Source organism: Canis lupus, chromosome 22 (assembly GCF_048164855.1).
Source record: "Canis lupus baileyi chromosome 22, mCanLup2.hap1, whole genome shotgun sequence".
NCBI lineage: Eukaryota > Metazoa > Chordata > Mammalia > Carnivora > Canidae > Canis > Canis lupus.
In genome coordinates this window covers 28,901,484-28,928,660 of record NC_132859.1, presented here as the reverse complement: position 1 = coordinate 28,928,660, position 27,177 = coordinate 28,901,484, and the positions used below count along the sequence as shown (strand labels likewise).

The window sequence follows — 27,177 nt, the reverse complement described above, 5'->3', positions numbered from 1 at the left end:
AATATAAATGCTATCTAATTTGATCTTAATTTACATGCCCTTCATGAACGATCCTGATTTGCATTGTTTATTTGGCATGGAAACCTATTTGTGAAGTATTTTCTAAAGTTTTTATGAATTTTTGGATTGTCTGCTCTTATGGATTTGTAGACAGTCTTTATTTATAATAGATAAGAGTCTTTTGTCAGATAGATATTTGTAAATACTTTCTCCTATCCTATGGCTTGCCTCTTTACATTTTTAAATCATGTTTTTTGATAAATACAAATTCTGTAGTTCAATTTACCCAGTGTTTTCTTTATGGTTAGGGCTCCGGCTAGAATTAATTTTAATGTACAGTTTTAGGAGGAGACGAGGTAGTTTTTCAATAAGCAGATATACGTTTGAACCAGCAACATTATTGAAAGAATCATCATTCCCCCGTCACACTACATGTCACCAATGTTATAAATAAAGTGACCATATGTGCGTGGACCTATTTCTGTACTCTCCTATTCCACTGGCCTATTTGTCTGTTCCTGAGCTAACACGTGCTTTCTTTTCTTTTCTTTTCTTTTTTTTTTTGTTAAGATTTATTTATTATTTGGGAGAGAGAGAAAGAGAGCAGGGGGAGGGGCAGAAGGAGTGAAAGAATCTCAAGCAGTCTCCACTCTGAGCACAAAGCCAAATGCTGGGCTCAATTCCAGGACCCTCAGATCATGACCTGATCCAAAATCAAGAGGTTGACACTTAACTGACTGAGCTGCCCAGGAGCCCATAGCATGTGCTTTCTTAATTGCTATAATGTTACAATGGATCTTGATATCTGTACTGCAAATCTTCCGATTTTATTCTTTGCCATTGCTTTGACCAGTTTTAGCTTTGCATTTGCACTCATCCGTAGAAACAGCTTGTCATTTTGCAAACACACACACACATACCCACCAACACACATGTACTAGAATTTTCATTGGCGTATTGAATCTTTAATTTGGGTAAAACCAGTATATTTAGAATATTGAGTCTTAAAATCATCACCATTGTAAATCCTTCCATTATTTTAAACAATTTGTAAATTTTCTCACTAATGTTTTGTAGTTTTCTGCATAGTAGAATTGCACATTTGATATTTGATATTTTTATAATTACTTCTATTTCATTTTCAGTTGTTTGTTACTATCATATAGAAATACTATTAATTTTTGCATATTGAACTTGTATCCAGTAGCTTTACAACATTCACTTATCAACTGTGATAGGTGTTTGAAACTTTTAAGGTTACATAAATTTGTCCAGATATGGATTTCTCTCCCATTATTTTTGCTAGATTTCTTTGATAGTTTTAAATATTCTTCTCATAAATTAGTGGTTTGTATACACTGTCATTACAGATGCTCACATGCAACCTTCTCATTTTTCCCTCCTCCTCCCTCAGCTAGTGAAAGCCACTGCCCTAGATAATTATCTTGGATCTTGGCAGTCACCTGCAACATTAAATATTGCTACTACCTGCTTTTGTAGTAAATATTGCATCCCTGTCATTAATAATTTCATTAGCCTTGGGTGGAGATTCCTAATAAGATACCTCAGACTTGATTCCATAGTAACATACACCTAATTAAAAAAATTATTTGTGTACATTTATAGAAATTAAGGGAATAAAATCAATCTATAGTATATAATACAATGGATATCCTGTTGTTGTTTTTTTTTAAACAGTGGCAAGAAACAGTTTATTGACCATGCTGAAGGCATGAGAAGGCAGGACTGATGAGGAGTGAAGGGTCAGACCTCCCCAGTGACTCCAAAATCATGTCCTCAACCAGGTCCTGGAGGTAGCCTTTGTACTGGTCCAAGGTGAGAGTGAGTGGATAGCTGTAAACTCACTAAACCTCTGCTGCCTTATATCTAAATTAAAGTGTTATTAACTTTTATCTCATAGTGTTAGGAAAATTAAATGAACAAAATGTTCCATATTGTGAGCCCTTATGATCAGCTCTCAAAGTTAGCTAGTTAGTTAATTAGGAAATATTAAAATGCAGGCATCATTTCTTCTAGCCTAGGGTAATTGTCATAATAATACAGAGTTATTTCCCACAAACACAAATTTCAGAAGGTTTAATTAATAAAGTCAAATTATTTAGATACCATTTGCCTACGTGCTGTTCAAGTCACCTAAATACTTTAATGCCACTAACAAATGTGCCCTGGTTTTCCACCAGGATAATTTGATCAATGAACGCTTAACAAGTGACAAAGTAACATTATCTGATTATGTCCTTTATCTTTTGGCCCTGTGACCAGCACTGCTTTCTACTTACAATGAATAGCAGGGAATAATTTATGCCTTAACCATTTCTGATTCAGGACCATTCACAATATAGTATGTGGATCAATAGAGAATAAAAGCTCAATTATCTAGCAGATTCTTGAAATGTCAGATCAGTTAGGTTAAGCCTTGAGAATTTGAGCATTTCCTCAAATTTCCACCAGGAATAGAAGAAACATGGGCAAATATTAAATAAGTATAAACTGTGTATATTGGCAAAACACTTGTCATTTTGCTAACCTGAAAGATGGGTGATTGAGGAGACTGGCGATTATAGAAGTTATAACATTGGGTATAAAGCAGCCACCATGGTGTCGGACACATTGCAGCTCTTCACAAAATGAGAGTTCCTGTTCTTTGCTCCCTAGGCTGTTGTCGCTGTACGTCAGCCAAGAGCCTGTTACAATTGCTATAGTCCCAGCATTCCTCTTCAGCAACTCTGCCACAAGCACTGCCTTTCCAAGAAATTCTCCTGATCCCTGGCCCTTGCTTTTTCACTGCTTCTGAACTTCTATCTGATTTGGCACTTAGCATTTACAGTCTGCTGTTAGTAAAACTCCTTCCACATCTTTCAGCCTATCTCTTCTAAGCTGGATCACAAGTTCCTTGAGGGAAAGTTTGGCTTTATCCTTGTTTGATTTCACCATAGGCAGGATGAGTCATTGCTTAAAGCCCCACATAACTCATTTTACATCTCCCACGCAAGGAAGCTGGTAGGAGCCATTCCCTCTTATAAGGTGAGAAACTCTAAGTGATAGCCGGAATTAAGGCCATTAAAAGAATATGATAAGGGATGCCTGGGTGGCTCAGTGGTTGAGCATCTGCCTTTGGCTTAGGTCATGATCACGGGGTCCCAGAATCATGTCCTGTATCAGGCTCCCTGCAGGGATCCTACTTCTCCCTCTGCCTATGTCACTGCCTCTCTGTGTGTCTCTCATGAATAAATAAATAAAGTATTTTTTAAAAAAAGAATGATAAAACAGGCTTTTGTGGCAAATCATATGGGGCAGAAAATACTGCTAGAACCCTAGTTTAAGAATTCTGACCTAAGAAGAATGTTTAAGAATGACCTAAGAAAACAAGACTTGATCCAGCCTAAACAACCACATCTCCTACTACTCCCATGAGAACAGTCTTATAATTCAGTAAATATCCAATCATGTATTTATATGTATGTAGTAGTAAGCATTTATCTGGGTTCAAACCTTGCCTCTTTTACTTACTGATTGTATGGCATTGGGAAAGTTACTTTATTTCTCCAAGCTTTAGATTTATCATCTGAAAATGTGGAGAAAAATAGTATCAATCCTGTTTTAAGTTAGGAGGTTCAGGGAAGGGAAATTAAAGTAAAGGTTTCAACAGAGGAAACTCACTATAGAGAATTGGTTTTCCTGGGGCTAGAGTGCTAAACGAGCAAAAAGAGAGTATAGAGGTAATGTCGATATAATAACCACAAGAAGGAGCTTCTGTCCTTGGAGATGGATAAACAAAGGGAAGAAGTGCACTTATCAGAACACAGAAGTCCAAAACAGGAGCTGAGAGGAGCCATAAGAAACCAGGGCTCTGACTTTGGATGTAGAGGTGCTCCCAACTGATGCAGGGATCTTGAAGAAGACCCAATGAGGCTGGTTCTGGGAGTGCCTGAAGATGCTGAATGCTGGGACTACTTGCTGCTGCTCGACGTGGTCTGCCACTCAAGGTACATCATACACATCAGAAGCAGGCAGTCTACTCTTTCCACCTCCAGCTTTCCACTCTCCCTTTGGCCTCCCCTATTTTTTTTTTTCGTTTGGCTCGCCTATTGGTGGAAGTAACTGTAGTCGGCTAGCAAAGAAAAATGAGTTTTGCGGAGTCCAAACCCCAGCACTACAAAGCACAGCACAGAAGGTGGGTTTGGAACTCAGAGACAATAGTATCTTAATTTGTGTATTTGTTAAATAGAATAGTGATAGTGCCCAACCCATAAGAATTGCTCAGGGTATTGTACTGAAGCATCTAGCACAGAGAATGGAACATAAAAACAATTTTAAAATGTTGAATATTTATTATTTTATTGGGTGTGTTTCTTTGTTTTTATTTTTAATTAAGTGATCTATCAAGCATCCTTAATCTACTATATTGGTATTAATAAGATTTGATAACATTCACTTGAGATTATAAAATGGAGTTTCACACTTATACATACGTGCAATTCAGACTCATGTAATTCACAAATACTAGGAGTAAACAGTATGCTAAGAAAACAAAGTTCCTGCCCTTTCAAAATCAGCATTAATGGGATGCCTGGGTGGCTCAGCGGTTGAGCATCTGCCTTTGGCTCAGGGCATGATCCTTGAGTCTCGGGATCGAGTCCCACATTGGGCTTCCTGCATGGAGACTTCTTCTCCCTCTGCCTATGTATCTGCTCCTCTCTGTGTGTCTCGCATTAATACATAAATAAAATCTTTAAAACAAAAAAACAAAATCAGCATTGAGTAAATGATTACTTCTTTATCTGTCCAGAAAATGGAATTTTTTGACATCATAGACTTTCACTGCTAATCTGTATGTAAATTAAAGTGTTTGCCACTTTTTTTTAAAATATTTTATTTATTTACTCATGAGAGACACAGAAAGAGAGAAGCAGAGACACAGGCAGAGGGAGAAGTCTCTATGCAGGAAACCCGATGTGGGACTCCATCCGGGGACTCTGGGATCATGCCCTGAGCCAAAGGCAGACACATAACTGCTAAGCCACCCAGGCGTCCCATGTCACTGATTTTCTAATTAGTGCTTTTAGACTCTTCCAACTTAAGTAACATACCTCTATTGTGTTTTATGACAGAATAAACAGAACAGCAATAGTATGGCACCTTCTCTTGGTGTGAAAGAAGAATTTGTCTTACCACCAATCAGCATGGTGCAGATGGAGAAGATCTTTTCTGCATCTGTATTAGCAGAGACATTCCCAAACCCAACACTGGTGAGGCTGCTGAGGGTGAAGTACAGAGCGGCAATATAGGCACTTCGGATCGATGGGCCCCCCAAGGTATTGTTGCCGTAGTATGGAGATTCTAGTCTCTTTCCCAACTCATGGAGCCAGCCTGCAATGGAAGAATGAGAAGGTAAGCCCAAATTGTAAAATCCCAGTATTAGCACCTGGCAGTCATGATAAATGAACATTTAGGGACATACTAATTTGCTCAGGAGAAAGAAGAGAGAAAAGTTAAAAGGAGATTAAAGGCAAAGAATGAGTTTCCATTCCTAAAAAGCAAAAATGTCACTTTTATGCAAGCTGTTCTGTTTAAGACCCAGCAGAGAAGTGGGCATTCAAGAGCAGATGGGTGGTCAAAGCTAAACAGGTTCCCCTAATGCAGGAGATCACCTGCAGGGAGAGAAATTGGGATTGTTACTGTCAGTAACAGTGTTGTCTATTTCTCTAGTGGTTAAGCTCCTTCTCAATTGGAATTTTAAGAGATAAAGGAGTCTAGTAGGTATTTTTAAACCCTACATGATGATAAATAGCAACAAACACAAGAATCTCGACTTCACACAGACAAGATGGGCTTTATTTTCATCCTGCGCAACTTACCCTGTTTTATTCATTTGGGCTGACATCTAGTTGGCTTACCAGTTCATGCTACCTTACTCAGGAATCTTCCTCTGCAACCCCATTCTGCCATTTGGGGCTGGGAGGGGGAAAACTGCTCTACTAAGAGGTTTCTGTAATAGAACTGGATGCCCCTTGCAACTGTTTTATAGTACTGGTGTATATATGTGCCCAAACTGATCAAATCAAGAGCTTTACATATATGCAGTTTGTTGTATGTCAATTATGTGGTCATAAAGCTATAAAGAAACTGTATTAATAAAGATGGGAACTAGCAAGTAGGCTATTGACAGTAATAGAATGGAAACACAACAGAAAGACAACTTTAAAATCCTTTATTGGAAATATTTATCCTCTAAGATTTTGTATTCTAAAATTCTGTCTCTCTCACTGTATGTATGTATGTTACAAAACACTATGACAATTCAGTTGAACCCATAAGGCTCATAAGACTTTTGTTAAGAGATGTTATTCACTGGCCACTACTTTCTTATAAACACTTCATTTAATGGCTGCCCCAAAAGAGATGAAAGTCATTATACTTTTTAAGTAGTAATAATTCTGCCCTTTTCTGCTAAAGTTATAGATTATGGAACTGTACTAAGTAATTAAAATGCATATTTTAAACAACTGGGAATTCCTTGAGACCAAAGAGAATTGCTTAATGGCAAGTATTGTGCCTTATTCATCCTGTTTCCCTAGAGAAATGTTTGTCAACCCTTAGCTTGCCTCAGAAACATCTAGAGGGCTTGTTAAAGAGATAGCCAAGTGCATCCCTGGAAGTTACTGGTACAATTCAGGAGGCTGGGTAGGGGCTGGGAATCTGCCTTTGTAATAGATTCCTACATGATGCTGATGCTGCAGATGGAAGGGACCACACTTTGAAAAGCCACTGCTCTGGTACAATGATTCTCAACACTGGCTATAGCTAGAAGACTTTTTAAAAAAATACACTGCCCAACGGCTGTCTCCACTAACTGCATTAAAATTTCTGTTGCCAAGACCAGGTACCGGTATTTTTTAAAAGTCCCCAGTAAAATCTAATGCAAAGATAGAATTTAGAACCACTATTCCAGTACTTAGCAAAGCACTAACAAGAATAAGTTTTAATAAATGTTTAAAAAAAAAAAAGAATGAATTAAGGAATGAATAAATGATTCTTGCACTCTGTCACAGTATGAGACAATATGACAACATTGATGCAATGAAACAGCATATACACATTTGTAAATTTGTACTAGAATAATGAATGTATGTTTTGATGATAGAGAATAATAATAAAACATTAAATTTCACATTATAAAAGGTGATGCTGTTAGTAAGCTATGAATATTTACTCTGTCTGGAAAGCTTTGTGATGAAATAAACACTAGTGATGGGGTTCAGGGCAAGCTGCCCCAGAATGTGCCACTTTGGCATGTGAATTATTTGAGCTGAAGGCAATCAAGGCCTAACAGACTCAAGAAGAGCCTTTTACTTTCCTCTCAATTGCCTAAAATAATTTAAATAGGGGGCCTATACCAAAAAGAGAGCTATTACCAGGGATAACTTTTTACATCAGAAAGGCAAACATTTGTTTACCAAACATTTATTGTTCTTATCTTCCAATGAATTGCATTCCTTCCCTTTGAAGCCCCCTTCAGTTTAACTCAGGATGGCATATGACTCAACTACCTGTCTTTGACCTCCTCATGTCTATGTGAGACTTCCATATGTACTAAATTAAGTTGTTTTTCGTTTATTTGATTGTCTTATGTCAATGTTATTATTAGCCAGCCAAAGAACCTAAAAGAAGGAAAAAAACTTCCTCCCCTACACTAGATTCAATACAGATTTAAATCTGGACTCTTTAATTTACAGGCCGTAGGAACAACTAACTTCTTTAAGTTTCACTTTTCTTATTTGTAAAAACAAGGATATTGTCTAACTTGTAGGGCTGCAGTGGATCCAATGAAGTGCCACATATGAAAATGCCAACCACCGTTACTGGTAGAGGGTTGGTGCATCATATCTCTTTTCTCTTTCTTGCTTCTCTTGATAACATTGAACAAGAAAGTACACAATCCAGAAAGGTAAGAAAAAATAAGAGATCAGCAGTGAACTGTAATGGAAAAGAAAGGTGGTGACCACATGTATTCAGTAGAACCTAAGGTAAGGATTAGCATTTTCTAATAGCAACAAAAGGGAGAAAATTCAGATGGCAGTGGTTTTTAAAATTGAAGGAGTAATACACCTCTATGTAAATCTGAAGAGAGACATGATCCTTTTGTCAGAACAAAATTCATGTGAAGACTCTTGCACCACTGTATTCATTTTTAGTTGGTTCATGGCTTCCTGAAGCCCCTTCATACATATCAGATTAAAAACCTCTGTTCTAGAAGTGAGTGGGAAGAGAAAGTGATAAAAGGAGACTTAATAAAACTTAGTCTAATCTAGTATAGAGAAAGATTCAGAAATAAAAACAACTTATCCAAGATTAATTGAAGAGATAGCACAAAAGCAAATCAAATGTGCATTTAAAAAATATTACTGGTATGTTTATATACACTGTAGGAAAACAGTCTAGACACAGAAAAAATCAGGAAGCAGAAATAACATCTGAATTTATTGTCATATTCAGGATGTTGATTTCTCAGAGTGGTGCCCCTGTTGGCATTTGATCCAAATACTATCAAATCTGAGAACAAGAGGATGCTGAATGGCCAGTGGGTTGGCTGTTTCTTATGTGTCTTCCAACTTGTGCTCTGAAAGGTTTGTTGTTGTATTATTTCTACTGGACAAGGAAGTGATTAGAAGGGCTCTCATCCCTTTGTTCCATATTGGTCATTTCTGCTAATTACTGGGCAACTGAAGAATACCATTTTGGCCAAAGAGTAAATATTGCATGACCTATTTTTTGTTTTAGTTGATGCACAGAAGAAGAAAAAAATCAGAAACAATAAAGCTACTGCTTCCTCTTGGCTGAATCAGCTATACAATCAGACCATGAAGAAGCAACTGGACCATCTACTGATCTTGAAGTAAAGTATTCATTTACTTACAGAAGCCAGTTTTCTCACTTAAAAAAAAAAAAAAAAAAAAAAAAGCAAACAAACAAACCCAGTCAATAGATTTGGTTAAGTTCCTTAATTTGAATAAAAGTAAAAGACATAAGAATTCTCTGAAACAAATCAGTTCTCATATAAATTGATTTCGGTATTAAAATAGGATAAAAGTTTGTATTAGGACACACAGATTATATCCTCATCCAATGCCTGTTCATTTACAATGTGGAAAGCTATCTCAGAAGTGATTCAGGGAGCAAAATGCAGAGGAACGACAGACCTACTTTTGTTGATATCTCTTTTCTGTCTAGCCAACTGTTCTGTCTATTTTCAGAAACATCTTGTTTTTTAAGAAAGGTTGCTACTAAACTGTGTTACAGCTGACTGAGCGAAAGCAATAATGATGATGACAAAACCTGGTAACACGGAAAAGAGGTAACACCCACAAATCCGGGGATTGGATCTGTGGGCTAAATAAAACTTTTTCACAGAACAGCTCGTCCAAAATGAGAGCACATGTTCACTGTAACAAGACAACATGTCACTGTACTGTACAGAAAAAACAGTTTAACCAATTTGGAAGCCAATCTTTTTTTATGCTGGAGAAACTCATCTCTAAAGGAAGGGATGTCCTAGAACAGTCTGTCTGCTTCTGCTCAATTTTTTTTCCTAAAGAACATTTTGAAGGAAAAACATACACAACATAAAGTAGAATCTAAATATACTGAATACATTCCCCTCTCATAAAAACAAAAGATAACAAAATAATCCTATCATTAGTAAAATTGATTAGATAAATAAAAGAGTATATTTCTGGAATAAAGATCAATTTCAAAGCCCAGAAGAGCCTGTAACTTAGTATAATTCAATACATATATTTTTCATTGTATTCTTACCATGGGCTCAATATTTCACTTAATTACATACTTTAACTCTAAATGGAAGTTCTTAATTATTTTACTCTTTAGGTTTCCTACAATAACTCACTTATTTTTTTTTTTTTTAAGATTTTATTTATTTACTCATGAGAGACACAGAGAGAGACAGAGAGGGAGAGACACAGGTAGAGGGAGAAGCAGGCTCCAGGCAGGGAAGCCCGATGTGGGGACTCGATCCTGGGTCTCCAGGATCACGCCCTGGGCTGAAGGGAGTACTAAACTGCTGAGCCACCTAGGCTGCCCAACTTATTTACTTTTACAATGCATGTGTGTACAGTTTGTACAGGTGTGACCTGCTTTATACAACATATGCATTCTTGAAAAGCTTAGTTTAGGTTAGCACTTAGTAAATTATTTTAGGTTTAATGAAAGAAATAGGAACATGTTATTTAAGGAAGACCTATGGTGAATTTCTTTGGTCACATAAAATACCTTAGGAATATAAAAACTACCCAGTAAAATATAAGCTTAGTAAATCAGATTTATATGTGTGTTAAGATATGTTTGTATGGATAGAGAAAAGAGAGAAGGGACTAGCACATGCATAATTACACCAAAATTCAAAATGGTTCTTTACTTAATTGGGTATGAATGAACCATGCTGTATTAGGGTTTAGCTAGACGCAACAATGGAGCCCATGCTAGAGTTTCCTTGTTACTAGGTTGGCGCGTAGTTTACTTTTCGCTGAGGACTTCCTGTGCTCCAGACACTCTACTAGGGCAGTACATCTTCCAACTCATGGATAGGCCTTAACTCTATGGGATAGGTTATCATCCATATTTTGATTCATTATTTCACTAATCATTGTAACAATTTAGAAATTATCATCCCTGTTTTAAAGGTAGGAAAACTAAGACTCAGAGGGATTAAATAAATTGCTCAATATGGCAATTTTAAATCCTCAGGATTTTAATCCAGATATGTTCACTGTTGGAACTCAAATTCTTGGCCACTATGCATAGTACCTCAGTGTGCTACAGACCTAAGAGTACCAGCATTGCAGTGTAACTGAATGCCTTTACAAGCGAGGTACCATCCTTTATGATGGAATACAAACATGGTAAAAAAGAAATAGTATAGTTAAACCTTCCCAGAAGCAGACTCTGAGACATGGCTTTATCTATAAGTAATTTATGTAAGTTCTGGGTCCAGTCAATATTTTTGGGAGACAATAGGGAAGGGGCACATAGAGTGGAAGCAGCCAATGAAGTGTGTCTGTAGTTACCGCTATAGACAACTGCAGCCTAATCCTACTGGGGAACCTCTGGGATCAGTGTGGAACACACCTTCGGTTGGAGCAGGGGATATATATATATATATATATATATAACAGCTATCAGCTATCAATAATTGACGGCGGCTCCAAGGGAGTTTGAATTCCCTACCATTGCCATGACTGCTAGCAAAGGAGCCTTCCATACCTGAAGACAGTGCCTCAGGCATGGATACATAGCTACAGATCCTAAGGATGGGAATCATATAGATTGAGGGGACATGGTGGAGAATCAAGAACATTTTCGATAGCAGCCAACACTTACTAAATGCCAAATGTTTTACTAGGCTTCCACATAACATTATTTTCATACAACTATCACAATTACTCTGCCTTAAAAACAAAAGAAAAATAAAAAACTGATGATGAGTCCCAACAGAGAAGTTCAGCAATTTTCTCCCTTCTTTTCGGGAGTTTTAGAACTGAGAGGCAAGTCCATACTTTTCTAACTAAACATCCATGATCTTTCTACCATACTATACTTTTTTTTTTTCATACTATACTTTATAAAGAAGTAATAATTTTAAACAATCTTTTTAATTGTGCTTGTGGAAACCATTATTTAGTAAGTTTGCATTTTCAGTGGCCACTTTTGCTTAGAGTGGGAGATTGTGTCTCAAAGGCACATATCATATCAGAGAAAATAGAAGAATTATCCAAACATAATCCACAATGTAGACATGGGATAACATGGCATTTAGAACCTGAAAATTACTTCAACAGGGATCAAGAGGCTTCTAATGTAAATTCCAAGCATAGAAAATACTATAGTTAACATTTGCTTCCCCTCCCTCCATACTTAATCCTTTTGGACTTCATTCAGATGAGAGGTAGAAAAACACTGTTTTATGAGTCCTAAGGCAGGAGGTGTCTTACTGGGAGAGGCAAAGCCATGGGAGACAATGATTGTAGTGCATAGCATGAGAACTTCTCTGATCTCTTCAGCCTCCCACAAGGGGCTGAGGTGTAGGCCTGCCCAGCTGCAGGAGTGAGTGAGAGATATGAAACTAGGTGTCAGAAGTCTGAGTGTATGCATGTGTTTATGTAGGCTTGTGGGGGTGGTGATGGTGTGGTACTGGAAAGCCAAAGCATTTGTCAGGTATTGTATTTACTGTTATACATATTCAAAAAGGAGTTGTTAACCCCCAAAAAATATTACAAAAAAGCTTAAGATTTCATCTCCATTGTCTCTTAAAATATCTATATATTCATCTCCATTTCTTAAGGTTCAACTAGTACCTGTTGCTATAGGTTTTTGTTTTGTTTGTTTTTTGATTTAAACAAACTTTTTATTTTGGGATAATTTTGACTAATAAAAAGTTGCAAAGAGTACAAAGAATTCCTATATATCCTTCACCCAGTTTCCTCTACTATTAATATCTTAATGTTTGTCCAACTATGAAATTAACATTGACACATTACCATTAACTAAACTACGGACTTTCAATATTTTAATGTAATAAAGAGTTAAGGAGTTCAGAGACTTAGATTTCAAAACTCAATCTCCACCTCTACTTCATCCCATGTTACAGGATGTGACTGCGGATTAGACGAGAAGGGCACCACGCTACAGTGGTATTTGATACTGATTTGTTGATTCCACTAAAGAAAAGGCATCAATAAATCTGGGGTCCTAATTTGAATAGGAACTCCATCATTTAAGTTCCCACTAATAGCACATTTTGGTTTTCATACACCGGGAGGTATCTTACATTTCTGAAATGGTATAACTTACTTTAGAGGTAAAAGTCTGAAACAAAAAGGATTAACCATACAGTGAAAGGCTGGACTCTGAGTCAGGAAATTGGGATCCTAATCTTGGTCCTGCCATTAATTAAGTTGATATATGACCCTATATGGGTCACCAGTTAGCGCCAGTTAGCCTTTCTGGTCTTCCATTTTTCCATCTTGAATATGAGGTGATTGGATTGAGTAATCTCTTTTTCCATAATCTTTTAGTAATGTTTCTCAGATCTAAGATTTTATGAAACAAGATCCTGTAATGTTTCATCACAAGTGGTTGACTTTCTTAAAGCAAAATGCTTGTGTAATAACCCATGATCTTATGAATCCATCTTTTATTTGTTTTTAATTATTTGAGTGATAACCCATCGACAAATATTGATGGGATAAGGATGGGAGATTTTCACATTTTGATGTGTGTATCATTTCTGCTCTATTCCCACTGCTGAACAATTTTTCAGAAGCAATATTATGTGATGTTGATACTGTCAACAAAAAGATGTACTGCTTGCGCTAAAACCAGTCCAGAGTTTGCCAGTTCTCTAAAGTCTACTTGAATATGAAGTTTGTATGAAAGAAATTTCCTGACTATTGATTGCTAAGGTCCAGCATTTCACTTCAGCAACGATGAATTGAAAGGTTACACACTATGGTAAACTACCAAAATTGATCATTAATACATGCAGCAAAAAAACAAAAATCAAACCAAACAGAAATCCTCCAGAAAGAACACGAAATGTGAAACAACCTGAAGCCACAGTTGAGCAACTACTGTAGAGTTTTCTGACTGGTCCTAAGAAGAGGCAGTACAGGCCATCTGTTTCCAACCAACTGAGGCACTTCCAAATGCCTTTCAAATCTTGGTTAAAAATAAAGGAAATTCTAACAAAGATTAGGCTCATGGCTAAGTTAACAGAACCTAAACTATGAACTATTTGCCTTTAACCGTCCTATATGAAATGCTCATACAGTTCACAATGCTTTCAGATCTGCCTCACCATGAGCATTTTTTCCTGAGTCATTGCTTATATGTTTTTCATGGCTTAATGAGTTTGTGACATACATTCATGTCTGAGCACAGAGTAGCATTTCCAGAGACAACTTGTCACTCGATAAGAAAATTCTAATCCGAAGCACTCATTCTTTGCACAAAGAGACAAAAACAAGTTTCAGGAAAATAATTTAGGGTAAAAGTAATTGAATCCAACCAAGTAATTTTACTTTTGTGGCATGCTAAATTTATTTTCATTATCTGCTCCCAATCTCCTTTATGTTTTCTCTTTTCTCTCAAAGATTCAGAGTTGCTACAAACCTAGGGAAGAAAAATGAATTGACATGTCCCACGTTTGCAAACCATTTCTCAGCTGTTGTAGTTGCCTGGCAGTCATTTAAATTAGAAGGATAGGCTTTGATATCCATTAAAAAGGAATCTTAAGTTTCTCTGGTTTGTAGAACTTCAAAATAAAGTTCTAATTACATTTCTTCCAAATGCATTAAAGGAAATACATTTTCTAACATCTCAATTATAAAAGTAATTCAAATAAATTAAGCCATAGAAAATGCTAGAATGTTGTGTTCAAATGCCCCATTAAAGAGTCCTCTGGATTTTCTTTACCTTTAGTTAGGTCTGAAACTAAAGGCATTTTCTATGTTCTAAAGGCATTTTCTTCAAGTTTCTAGGAAATACCCATGTGTCAAAATAAAACACCAAGTTTGAAGTGTCAGCCTTGGTTCTCCTTTAGAAGAATGTCCAGTAATGCATTTAAAACATATAACTAACTTTGTTTGATGGCTTGATGGGGGAATGAAATACAATAAGTGGTGGGAGTTTTGCATGAACATTCCAAAATAAGTTTTTTGCCAGCACATGGCTGAGGGGTCAGATGTGAAGTTAACACAGGTGTGCCCAAGACACCTACAGGTGGCATGGAAATTTTTACAAATGAGAAGTAGACAGAGTGCCCAGAGACAACAATCAAGGAACAAGAGATGCAGGAAAAATGCAGAAGAGAAACGTGACAACAGAGAAATGTATCTGACCAAGGAGTTCTGTAAACCTGAATAACTCAGAAGGCAAGCAATGCAGCATAGGAAAGTGCTACTTAGTTGTGTGATGTTAGCTAACTTACTCATCTTCTTGGGCCCTAGTCTCCTTCTTGCTAAAATGGAGAACATGACAGTAACTCACCTCATAGGCTGCTGTAATGTCAAGTGACACAGTTCACATAAAGGGCTTAGCAGAATGCAGAATTAACCACAGCAAGCACTAGATAAAAAGCTATTCTTATTGTTGCTGCCATTGTTTGAAAGGAATGAAGGTTTTCTGTCTTACTGAAAGTAATGCAGACTTCTAAAATCCTTCATTCCTCAAGATTGGTATAAAATCTTAACCCACCATCTCATTTCCATCCGTATAAAATAATGAACATGGTAGCAGAAATAACGTGAACAATCACATCATTCTTGCAAATCAGGGATTTTGTATCATTCGTATTACAAATGTCACTTTCTGTATTGAGGTACTGAAGACACAAAATCGATAGGATGTAAGTTCATAATATTTTGTCATCAATTTCTTTGCCATTACTTGATTTGTTATGGTAAAAACAGTATGTCATAATATTCTTGCTTGTGCCTTCGTGGCTGGAGACCACACGCTGATCATCAAATGTGATGAATATTTTATATATCATTTAATTTAATCATCGATTGTGTTAACAATTTCTTACAACTCTAAGAGCCAAGCATTACAATCTAAAATGTTGATATTAAAATATTAGTACTTGGAAAGGCTAAGTCAAACATGAGAGACATCTGTTAGGGAGAAGGACCAGCTTTTGAATCTGGAGTTGTCTGAGTTGAGAGTCTTTACACTAGTTAATATCATGCTACCTTTTGATCCTTCTTGTCAATCAAGATTTTGGTATTAGCATGCTCCTGATTGACTTCGTCTCTTTTATAGAAATGGCTGCTGCAATTGATTTTTCTATGTCATTGCTTTTCCCTTCCACCTGCAAATAGAAATTTTCCATACTCCTTCTGCTGCTTATAGTCACCATCATCTAAGACATGTGGTCAGGAGACATGGTGTTATTTTTATTTTGAGACTGGAAACTTTTGTGATGCTCTTTGCTGCCCCACCACCCCCACCAGAAGCCTTAGCTATTATTCTAAAGGCAGTTGGCGGGAATTGATGTGTTAATGGTCAGTGTATGCAAAAGCTTGGGGAATGTGAAAGCTTTTTGGAACTGTAGCCTGAAATCTCAGCAAGTCCCCAAGGTTTCATTTTTCAGGAATAGAATTCTTTGGTTATCCTCTCATGGACTTTGCAAGAGACTTTATATAGGTCAGGTCCATGTTGTGAAGGAATTAGAGACCACACAGCTTTTGTTTTTCTTATGAAAACCCACTTTCTTATGTAGTTTCTTGGACCTTATTAAAAATATTAGGTAAACTAAGTACTTTGAACCATGTTTTAACCATCCCATTCATTGGCATCTGACTTTTGATTTCACCCGCAGATACCAACTCTGTTTACAAATTCATTATTTGGCAACCGTAATGCCTTTTTAATGGATTGGAAACAATGGAAGCAAGGGCAAAAGATGGTTTAGTCTCCAGCCTGGCATGCAAAAGTTGGTTTAACTCACACTGTAATCAAAGTACAGTATATAGTTTATCTACATATTTGCCTAAGTCTTACCCTAGCAATTTGGGGGAAGAAGGTGTTTTTACTTTCATTGGATGATATCTTCTGAAATACCTTCAGTTCTGTTTCTGGGAAACGTGTTTCAAATGCCACAGGGCAGGTTTTGTAGGTGTCATTCCGGGAGAAAGCTGTCCCACTCTAGGCATAGAGCAGAAGCCGCAAGAGGAACATAGTAATGAAAACAAAGAAGTCCAAAGACACCAGAACATCTTGAGAAAAAGTGGCAGGAAGCATGGGTAGAGTGGCAGTAGCATGGGTAGGCACGGCTGAGGGAGCAGTACACAACCCTAGTGAGCCCAGGCTGTGGCAGAGGCAGGATTTGGCTCCCAGTTCCAACTGCTGAGGACCCAGGAACATGTGAGTTACCCTGTAGTCACAGCCCAGGCTCTCTCTAAGACTAGGGTTGAATCCAATCTGCCTCCCCTGGCTACCCACCCTTTGGCCCTATTTCTACTCTTTTCTTCCAAAATATAGCAGTATTTCCTATGTTTAAAAATACAACTGTCAATGCTCAACTGCAACCACTTTTCAAGGTCATATGACTCCACTTCCTGTGCCCGGTTTCCCTTTTCTGAACATCCTGCAGATTGTTCAGGTCTATCTTTGATGTTTTGTCTCAGAATAGAATGCAGTTAATTTTTGTATTTTGGTTTGTTTGTTTGTTTGTTTGTTTGTTTTGGTCAGCAATTGTGACCAAAGACTTGGTTGATGACAGGACTTGGTTCCTGAAAGCTCTGTTCTTACATCCAGTCCCCAGCCGAGTGTACATTCAGATCAATTCTCTTTCTTAACCTCCCACCACTCCTCAAGAGAGGCTTTTCTTGAGCCGGGAGACTAACATATTACTTTCATTGTTTCCACCTGTTCAGGAGTTTCTAAATAGCTCAAAATTCATTAATTAATTCACTCACTTAGCAACTATTTAGTAACCATGCATAATGCTTGAGATGCTGTGAGATGTAAAGACAAGGGAACTGGGGCATCATTGTCTTGCAGTCTGCTTGGGAAACTCTAATAATAGTGTACATTTGTCTGAACCAAGGGCCCCTTGCTGGAGCAATCAGAAATGGTTTAGAGAAGGAGAGTATTCAGAGTGTACTGCAAAGAATAACAGAGATGGAGGAAAAGTGCATTTTGGGAAGTTAACTAAAGGCACTAGGCCAGGAACATTTAATGCACATATGGAGAAAAGGAGTTTATGCAATTGGGCTGAAGTGAAGGGTATGGGACAGGAAGTCATGTAAAGTATGTTTAGCCTGCAAGTTTGCAAACTTAAAACTATCCTCCTTTTCTTCCAAGATATCAAAAATCAACAAAAGCAGTCAACCAAAAGGAAAGTTGGGTTTAAACTGCTCCATCAAGGACTAACATTTGATATAATGGATTACTTTGTGGCAAGAATGTTAAGCCTTTGAATAAATTAACAGGAAAACTGCCAAATCATTCTCCTCCTAGGTATATGCATGTGTGCATGTGTGTGCGCGTGTGCATGTGTGGGTGAGAGAGAGTGAGAAGGAAAGGGAGTGAGTGTCAGAGAAACAAATCACAAATAATGTGGGGATGAATTTAGTATAATTCTTGCTAGAATCGGGATGGTTCCTTCAACTTTATTTTGAGAATACTCATAATGAAAAAGATACTGCACATTCTTAAAATCTAGAAATAACTTTTGAAGAAACAATAAGGCAAAAGGTACCAAGGCCTTGAGAAACCGCTGGAGAAACCTCTGGGGGTTTATCTCAGGGTCATTCGGTCTGACAAAGTTCAATAAATGTAGAAGAAAGAGAAACACGTTTTCAGTCTTGGGAGAGGCTCATACTGAAGAGTTTGAGTTATTGGCATTCAAGTCTCATGCTGGTATCTAGATTACAATTTTTAATCATTATGAATCATCATCACTATGATGCAATACTCACAAACATTTTTAAGGATCTTGCAAAACTCTCAAACCTTCAGTGATTTCATTTAGGACTTATTTTTATCCCCTTTCACTTTGCAGTAATCTATGTAATCAATTTTTCATTTCCATTGCTTAGCCCTCTGTCCCTCTCCTTCCCCTCCCACCACTGGATGCTTTACTGCCCTTTCATCTCTTCTGATTATCTGCCTGCAGCTCCCATTAGACCGCAGTTTCTTGAGAGTAGGAATTATTGTCATCTTATACGCTTGATTCCCAAGCCTAACTCAGGGCGTGGCACCTAATATGCAGCCAATACATATTTATTAAGTGATAAAATATATCCTTCTCAATCATAATCATTGCAAAATAGATACACTTGCCATGAATATAAAACAAGCTTTGGTTTTGCAGAATGGGTTAGACTTCAGCCCCATGACTACTTCACAATCTGACTTCAGGGAAGCTAGCCCTCTAAGTTCCAACTCCTTCAACTAAAAAAGGAACTAAAAATGCCTTCTTGTTTTTGAGAGGCTTGAAGAAGATAATTTTGTTAAACATCTGTCATGGTGCCTGGAGTGATTACTGTGTAAAATGTTGGATCTTTTTCACCTTTCCTGCAGTCTTCCATCACTTTGTCACAAATAACTAGATGATTCCAAAACAAATTAGCTTTCTAAATTAGAAGATGAGTTGACAATTAATTTTCATCATATATCATGTATATAACTAAAAATGGACATGTGCCAGTAGGGAAATTTGGGTGTTAGAATAAAGTTATCCATTAATATAGACAGATAATAAAACATATTGAGGCATTACATCACTTAGCAAAACCATATGTCTCCTGATTAATTTCAGTGAGGTGTCTAAAAATTCGAAGGACATGTTGACCCACTGTTTGGACTGCAATGATATTTGATGCCTCTCTCCATGTAGATGCCATCATTGTTCTATCTCATGCTCTTTGTTCCTTGTTCAGAGACATAAACATATTTTAATTATGCTATCAATTAATAAGCATGGTTAGTAGAAATGAAACAAATAGAGTTGATGAAGTTGAAAAGAGACCATGTTCACATTCGCTAGTTACCAACACAAAATAACCTGATTGAAAATAAACATTCTTTAGGAACAATGAGACAGTGAACATTGATCAGGGACAAATTAGACACAGTAGAAATAATCAATTAAAAAAATCATAATAGCTACAACTGCACAAGGTAAAATTGTTATTGACCAAAAATGATGGAAGAATAAAATCTTCTTAACAAAAATTAGTTCTTTAAAACGTACATTGAGAAAATTGAACTTGCTGGAAATGTCACAAAAGAAAACTCATTCTATCTGATTTGAAAAAAATTGATTGATGAATTAAGTCTTTGGTACAAAGTTCACACAGGAAAGAACTTACCTTGATAAAAAATAACTTCAATAGAAATTTTAAAAAGGAAATGGAAAGGAATTATTTAACACTGCTGTATAGGTATTTGATACAAAAATTAAGTATAATGAAGTTAAGTGACTTCTAGATGAGAAGTCAGAAATGTTGTTCTAGTGAAAATGTCTGTATACTAAATATACAATGGAAATGTCCTTAGGGGTCAAGAGAGTAAGGACAAACATCCACAGAGTTAGTTAAAATGCAGGGTTCAAAATGGTAGGATCAAAACATCTGCCTTCATCAAAATCAGTTCAATATTTGGTCGAATAAAGATGTTTTAATTGTTTGATCAATATTTCAATGCAATTATTGACTCAGAAAATAGAGACTTTTACTAAAATAATTCCATTGAGCTTGCCATCCAAAGATGGAATCTTTCCCTTCCAGGGAATGAAAAATATGTGATTCACCAATTTTAAAGAATGTAAAATCCTCTAAGTTGGCAGTGGCAATGAATTGGTGTTTGTTTCCCCGACGCAGACACACACACTCAGTAAGGCCATGATAATTGTTAAGAATGACTATCTGATATGACTTGCTTACACCACTCATCAAGCATGTTGTCAACAGAAAAACAAAATAATACTGGGTTATTCATTTAAGAAGATCTAATTCTTCAGAAACCTATTATACCATGGTATTATTTTTGGATTTGCAAATATATTTGCATTGCTATGAACAAGCATTTTTTTGTATGAAACATACAAAACACTGTATTGGAGATAGGAATCATGTCTCCTCAGTTTATGACATACTCTTAAATCAAGTACTAATTGGCTCTTTGAAATAATTTCATTGGTTATTTCCTAGAGGGTCAGTCACCACATATTCCACGATATACCATTTCAGCCACAGAATAGCTTTGCAATCTGTAAGCCTAAACCAATATATTTAAAAAAATTAATGGGATTAACTAGCACTAAAAATACGATTTTATGAGCAAATGATAAAATTAGAAATACCACCCTTCTATATATGACACTTAAAAAAAAGCCAACCTTGACAGAATTCCATTTCAGGCTAGAAAGACTACTAAAAATAAAACTGTAATCTCTGACCATCAGCAGCAGATTTTCAGTAAAGACTGCGAGCAGTTTGCGTGCTGGCTTCAACACTATAAATCAAGTACATAAAGTTTCTGGAGAACAAAATCAGCTGTGAGAGTCATGATTTTAATAAAATATCATAGGGCAGTAATAGGAATAATGATAGCTAAAACAGCAGCAGTGGCAGTGGCAGCAACAGCTGTTAACATGAAATGAGCATCTGATAATCACTTCCTATCACTTAATCTCCATCATAACCTGGTAAAGAAGCTAATCCTGCTTCTATTTCACAGATGAGGAGCCAGTGCCTAGACAGGTAAATGCCACACACAAACCCACACAGTTGGTAAGCAGAGGATTCAGGTTTTGAAGTCTGAATCTAGAACTCGCATTCTTAAAAGCAGTCATGTGACATCTGATCTTTTGAGATCAAATATAGGTTTACAGGAAGCTATCCAGCCCAAAATTAATTTTCAATGTTTTCATGAGAGAAAATGGATAAAGAGTTTGAAAGCTGTATAAAGCTTGATGTACATTAACTTTTATTTCCATCTTTAATATTTCAACGGAGGGAATCTTCTGGCATCCAGTTTCTGCCAGTCTATTTAATTTTGGTGTAGAGGACAAGGGCATGGACAAATATACAAGGAAACAAATCTACCATTTTTGCAGAGAGACTTCATAAATCATTTCTATCTTAACAGGGTTCTGGTCTCTAAGTTTCTGAGGAATTAAGTTTGGGATTTGTCTCTGTCTTTCCTAACTAATCTCAGTGGAAAAAAAACAAAACCAAAAGACTCTGTCCAAGTAAATGACCTGTCAGTAAAGAGATTTTAGCAGTAGTCTCCATAGTGTCTTAAACTATGAACCACATTTTAATCACTTCTTCTATTTGTGGCTAGTTGGAGAAAGACATACAAGCAAACACCCAAACATACACACATGACAAGAACCAAGGAAAGAGGTATGGACATTTTTAAACCAGATGTCTAATTGGTTTACATAAAATGTCCAATTATCTTTTTATCTTTTATCTATAACTCATGGTCATGTTTGTTAAAATCTCAAATGGAGAAATAACTCCAGTGGAAATTCTTTATAAATTTAATACCACTTTATAAAAGTAATCACACAATGAGGATAACAAACAGAAGAAAACTTTTCATTAGTTATGTATATAAAGCTTATACTTCATATAGAAGTATATATACATGAGGATATAAAGTGTGAGACAAATTTCCTAAAAATAGCATGTGTATTCCTTTTCATGTGAATGTACAGCTGGACTAAACAGTTTGACAAACATCACAAGGAGAAGTATTGCCTACATTTCTCTGTTTTGAGTTTGGAATAAGATTTCTAAAATACTCTATTAATCAGGTCACACCTTCTCTGGTCTCTCTTGTCTTAGAGATCACATCTGCACATCTCAGCCAAAACTCTCAACCATTGTTTTGGCCTTATCTCTCTTTTTACTCACTGTGTATCTGAAAAGGCAAATTGGTTACCTATGGACTGGATCAGGTCCAGTTATTTACACTGTGCTTACATTGTGCTTTTCAAGTTCTGCATTACTTGCCAATATTTAAATATCAGACATTTAACAAAAAATCCTGACTCTCAAATTCTCTGAAAAAATCAGTTAATGTAGCTGGACCTAGGTCATAGTTGGTTCTCTCAAGTAGGGCTTGCATTCTCCACTTCTTTCAGAACTTAATTTCAGTAACCTTTAGTTTCACACCTGGCCTCCTTCATCCATAAATGCTATGACTTCCTCTTGTTAACTTTTTATTTTATTCAAGAATGTTCTGCTCCACACAAACTCATCTACTAACTGTTCCTCAAATGCATTGTGAAATTTCCTACTTCCATGAATTTATTCACACCATGTATACCACACCTAAATATTCTCTAAATGTTCTCCTCTAAAATAGTATTCACCTTTTAAAGTTCATCTCCAATGCCATTCTCAAAGAAATTCAGTTAAAATTATTTTTATTTCTTTCTAAGCTCTCTTTTTTAAAGATTTTATTTATTTACTCATGAGAGACACACAGAGAGAGGCAGAGACATAGGCAGAGGGAGAAGCAGATTTCCTGTGGGGAGTCTGATGAGGGACTCTATCCCAGGACCCTGGGATCATGACCTGAGCCAAAGGCAGATGTTCAACCACTAAGCCACCCAGGTGCCCTGTTTCTAAAAAACTCTTCAGGAAATTTTTATGTGTGCAAATTTACAGCAAATCAGCCTTTAAAAAATAATTTTTGTGTAGTTTTGTGTCTATCTCTTGACACTCCAAGAAGAGAGTATACTTCTATAAGGCAGGGGCTCTAATTTACAACTCTTTACATTGCTTGCAGCTCATAGCACTGTCTTTTTTCAGTCCTCAACAAATATTTATTTCATAGTAAATACTGAAAACCTTGTAGAGTTTAAATGCAACAATCTCAAAGACTCAGTTCTTTTTCTATTCTATTTTTCAATATATCTATAGTCTCTTATGAAAATAATCTGCAGTACATTGAACTGTCACCTATTCCAAAGAATATGATTAATATAGTAGCTAGAAATAATTCTATATCAAGCAATTTGATGATGCCTTCTCTAGACAGCAGCATAATTCATTTTCCTAGTAACTGAACAATTCTGTTTGAAGGACTGGAGATTTGATGTCTTACATTTAAATGATTTTCCCCTATAAATATATCATAAGTGGGAATCAGGTCTTCAGTAATTAACCCTTATTGAATTGGCCTTTTAGGATTAGATTACAACCATTCTTATAGTTTAAACAAAACATACAATGAGATCACACTGGAATTTAGGTTACAGTATTTGGGGCAGAAATTGATACAGTAGTTCTGGCAAGATAATGACCTTGGCTAGTGTGTAAGGCTTTCTGATATAAATACCTGAAAATACTGGTAATATATGCATTCTTCCAAATGAGGAAGTGAAATCTTCACATGCAAAAAAAGGAGTAGCAAATTTGAAGGCTGGCATGGTGATGGTGCTGATAGGGAGAGAAGGATAGGAAGCTGACCAGAAGTAATGATGTCTATGGCCTTGGATTTCACACCCATTCAGGCACAGGAGAGAATACCTAAATCTTACAAACACTGAACTGACACCTGGTATAAAACCGCGACACATGCATGGAGAAGGGTAGAAATGATCTACCCAACAGCTTATGGGAAAGACAAGGAAACTAGAGTTTGAAAAAAGTAATCTCTTGAGAGAAATTTTTTAAATTCAGACTTGTGCCTTGCAAACATTGGTGTCTGAATATATACTATCCATGAGGCACCTTGAAGCTAAGCAATTTTTAAGAATTTGATCCTAGGCCAAGAAATAATGTTTCTGTCCTTGGCAAAAGCAAACAAAAACAATCAAAATTCTGTATATTCTCATTCCTCCCTCTGCACAGGATTTCTAAAAGAAGTCCTATTGAAGATGAGCTGACAATGAAAATGAAAAACATCAAAATACATGAGGAAATAAATATTAAAATACAATGAACTCGAATTAATAAAATAAAAAAGGGAAATACAATTAAGACAATATATTTAAAATATTTAAATTCAATTAATGGACATAAAGGAAGGAATTAGAACTATTAAAAGGAAGCCAAACACCATGGAAAACAGAGATCTGAGAGAGCACCAAATAAAATTTCAGTCTATATTTGATAGAAAATAGTTAATAAGGATCTATAACATATGTATAACTAAATTCAAAACTTGACCCAATAAACATATATAAAACCTTGCAAAATTATATGCAAAAAATATATATGCATGTCCTAATCCAAACACCAAAGAGTATATTCAAAATGAGTGTCAACAAACACTGAAGAACCAGTGTCATAGGGACCAAATTCTGTGACAACTAATGCATGTAATTAAAAATCAATAACGAACACTTAACTTCATAAGTCACATACACATTGAGTAGTAATTTTTAAAGATTTAACACTTAAAAATATAGAGCATCAGAAAGATTATTTAGGAAAGAAGAGAATTTGTAAATTAATGAGCTAAGTGTCTCATTCACCAAAGAGGAAGCTGTAGTAGTCAGAAGAGAAAAAAGGAAGAAACAACAGAAAGGAAGGAAGGAAGGAAGGAAGGAAGGAAGGAAGGAAGGAAGGAAGGAAGAAAGAAAGAAAGAAAGAAAGAAAGAAAGAAAGAAAGAAAGAAAGAAAAAAGAAAAAGAAAATATCTTCTACTTAGGGAATTGGAAATTAAAACATGACGCTATTTCATTTACCCTCCACTTCTCCCTGACCCTAGATTTTTGCAAGTTTAAAATCATTCATAGTAATTGTTGGTGATGATCTGGGGAAAGAACACATATTACACTACCAAGTAAGACACTGCAACAATGTATTATTATTATCATCAACTACTATCTGCTATTTAATTATCTACTGTTACTATTACTATGACTTCTATTTGTGGTAATTTATATGGAAGCTAATGAGACAAAATAAAACACTTTTTATTAATACATTTGCATAGGCGAAAAATAGAATCCAAGAAGAGCCTATGCACCAACTTGAGGAAGGGAGCAAGTGGGAATTAGTGGGTAATGGGGTTTTGGCTTTATCTGTAATGTTGTATTATTTTAAAAATACAAATGAAACAAATACGGCAAAATAATCTCAAACAGTGTCTACACCATTTGTTCTAATCTTTTGTATGTTAAAAATACTTTATTTAAAAAAAGAGATTTCTAGGAAACCTCAAACTTTTCAAGCTTTAGTTTCTTTTTTGTAAATGGGGTTGAAAATATCTGTCTCATGGAAATGCAATAAAAATCAGATGAGACAATGTACACAAATATATTAAGCACTGAACCATGTATGTAGTTTGTACTAAATATACGTAACTAAATATTAATTTGATGTAAGTCTATTGTTTTTAAAAATGTAGAAAAATTTACAAATAACTCCACTACTTACTGAATTTATTTCTAGTCTCTGTGTGTGTGTGTGTGTGTGTGTGTGTGTACTTCCTCTTTATCCCAAATAGGAATCATATAATGCACTGAAATCTGTATCTTGAGTTCTTCATTTGAAATAACCAGAGCTTTTCCCCATGTCATTAACTTTTCATTAAAATCATGATGTATTATTTCTTACACTTGTGTTTTCTTGATACTTCCTTTTTTCCTGTCTTTTTCTATACATCCTATGGTTTGTGTGATTTATAAGCTATGTGCACTATTTTAAATTCTATTTGGTGGTGACATTTAGTTTTTCAAAGTCTATCTAATCTATATTCTCTACTTACCAGTTAATATTGACAATTTACATTGTAGTACCTCCTTTCCCTGCCCACATCTCTAAGATGAGAAATTTTGTATATTTGAAATTTTCTTCTAATCTTGGATGAAATAGAAAACCTACTGAGCCTGGCAGAGCTATTATTTGACGTTAAAAGAATGTCTGTGCAACAAAGATAATTGTCCCATCTCCTTGCAGACCTGTGCTCTCTGAATCAAAGGGCAGAGTATGAGTATAGAATGAAGGACTTCCGTTAGTGTAGATCTCTCAAAATTTGAAGCTCAAGTTGTCTGTTGGTTATATTTTAAAATCCAAACCTATTTATGTGTCATTTTGTGGAAATTCTTGTCTCTAGTAATAAGAGATCAATGGTTGATCCTAATTTTTGATGATGGTTAAGATGGTTAGGATGCTTTTATCCTGGTCATTACATAAATGTTAGTGGGAAGACGGGAGAGGCTGCATCAAGGGTTGCTATTCAGAAAAACTGTTACCTGGATCCAATTTTCTTGAATTTAGTGATGAGGGGAACATATTAAAAAAAGATAAAGAAGATACTAACTTAAGAAAAATCCTGACACCCTGATTCTTTTCCATTGAAATCACAAGTTATTTTCTATTACTTCTTTTTTTTTTTTTTTTAAGATTTTATTTACTTATTCATGAGACACACACAGAAAGGCAGAGGCACAGGCAGAGGGAGAAGCATGCTCCCCATGGCAAGCCCAATGAGGAACCTGATCTCAGGACCCAGGATCACGCCCTGAGCCAAAGGCAGACACTCAACCGCTGAGCCACCCAGGTGTCCCTTTTCTATTACTTCTTAAAAATATTATCTTTACACTTCAGCCCTGGAAATTTAAAAATAGTGTATTTGGATTTGAGGAAAGGGATATATAGA

At 36.0% G+C, this 27,177-nt stretch overlaps 1 protein-coding gene across 1 annotated transcript in view; it reads right to left on the bottom strand.

The window, feature by feature from the left end:
• The window catches only part of KCNH8 (potassium voltage-gated channel subfamily H member 8), a 368,594-nt gene that overhangs the window by 65,639 nt on the left and 275,778 nt on the right, over positions 1-27,177 (bottom strand). Inside the window, exon 8 of the mRNA XM_072792921.1 lies at positions 5,194-5,391. Within this exon, the coding sequence (XP_072649022.1) occupies positions 5,194-5,391 (198 nt within the window). The remainder of the gene's footprint in view (positions 1-5,193; positions 5,392-27,177) is intronic.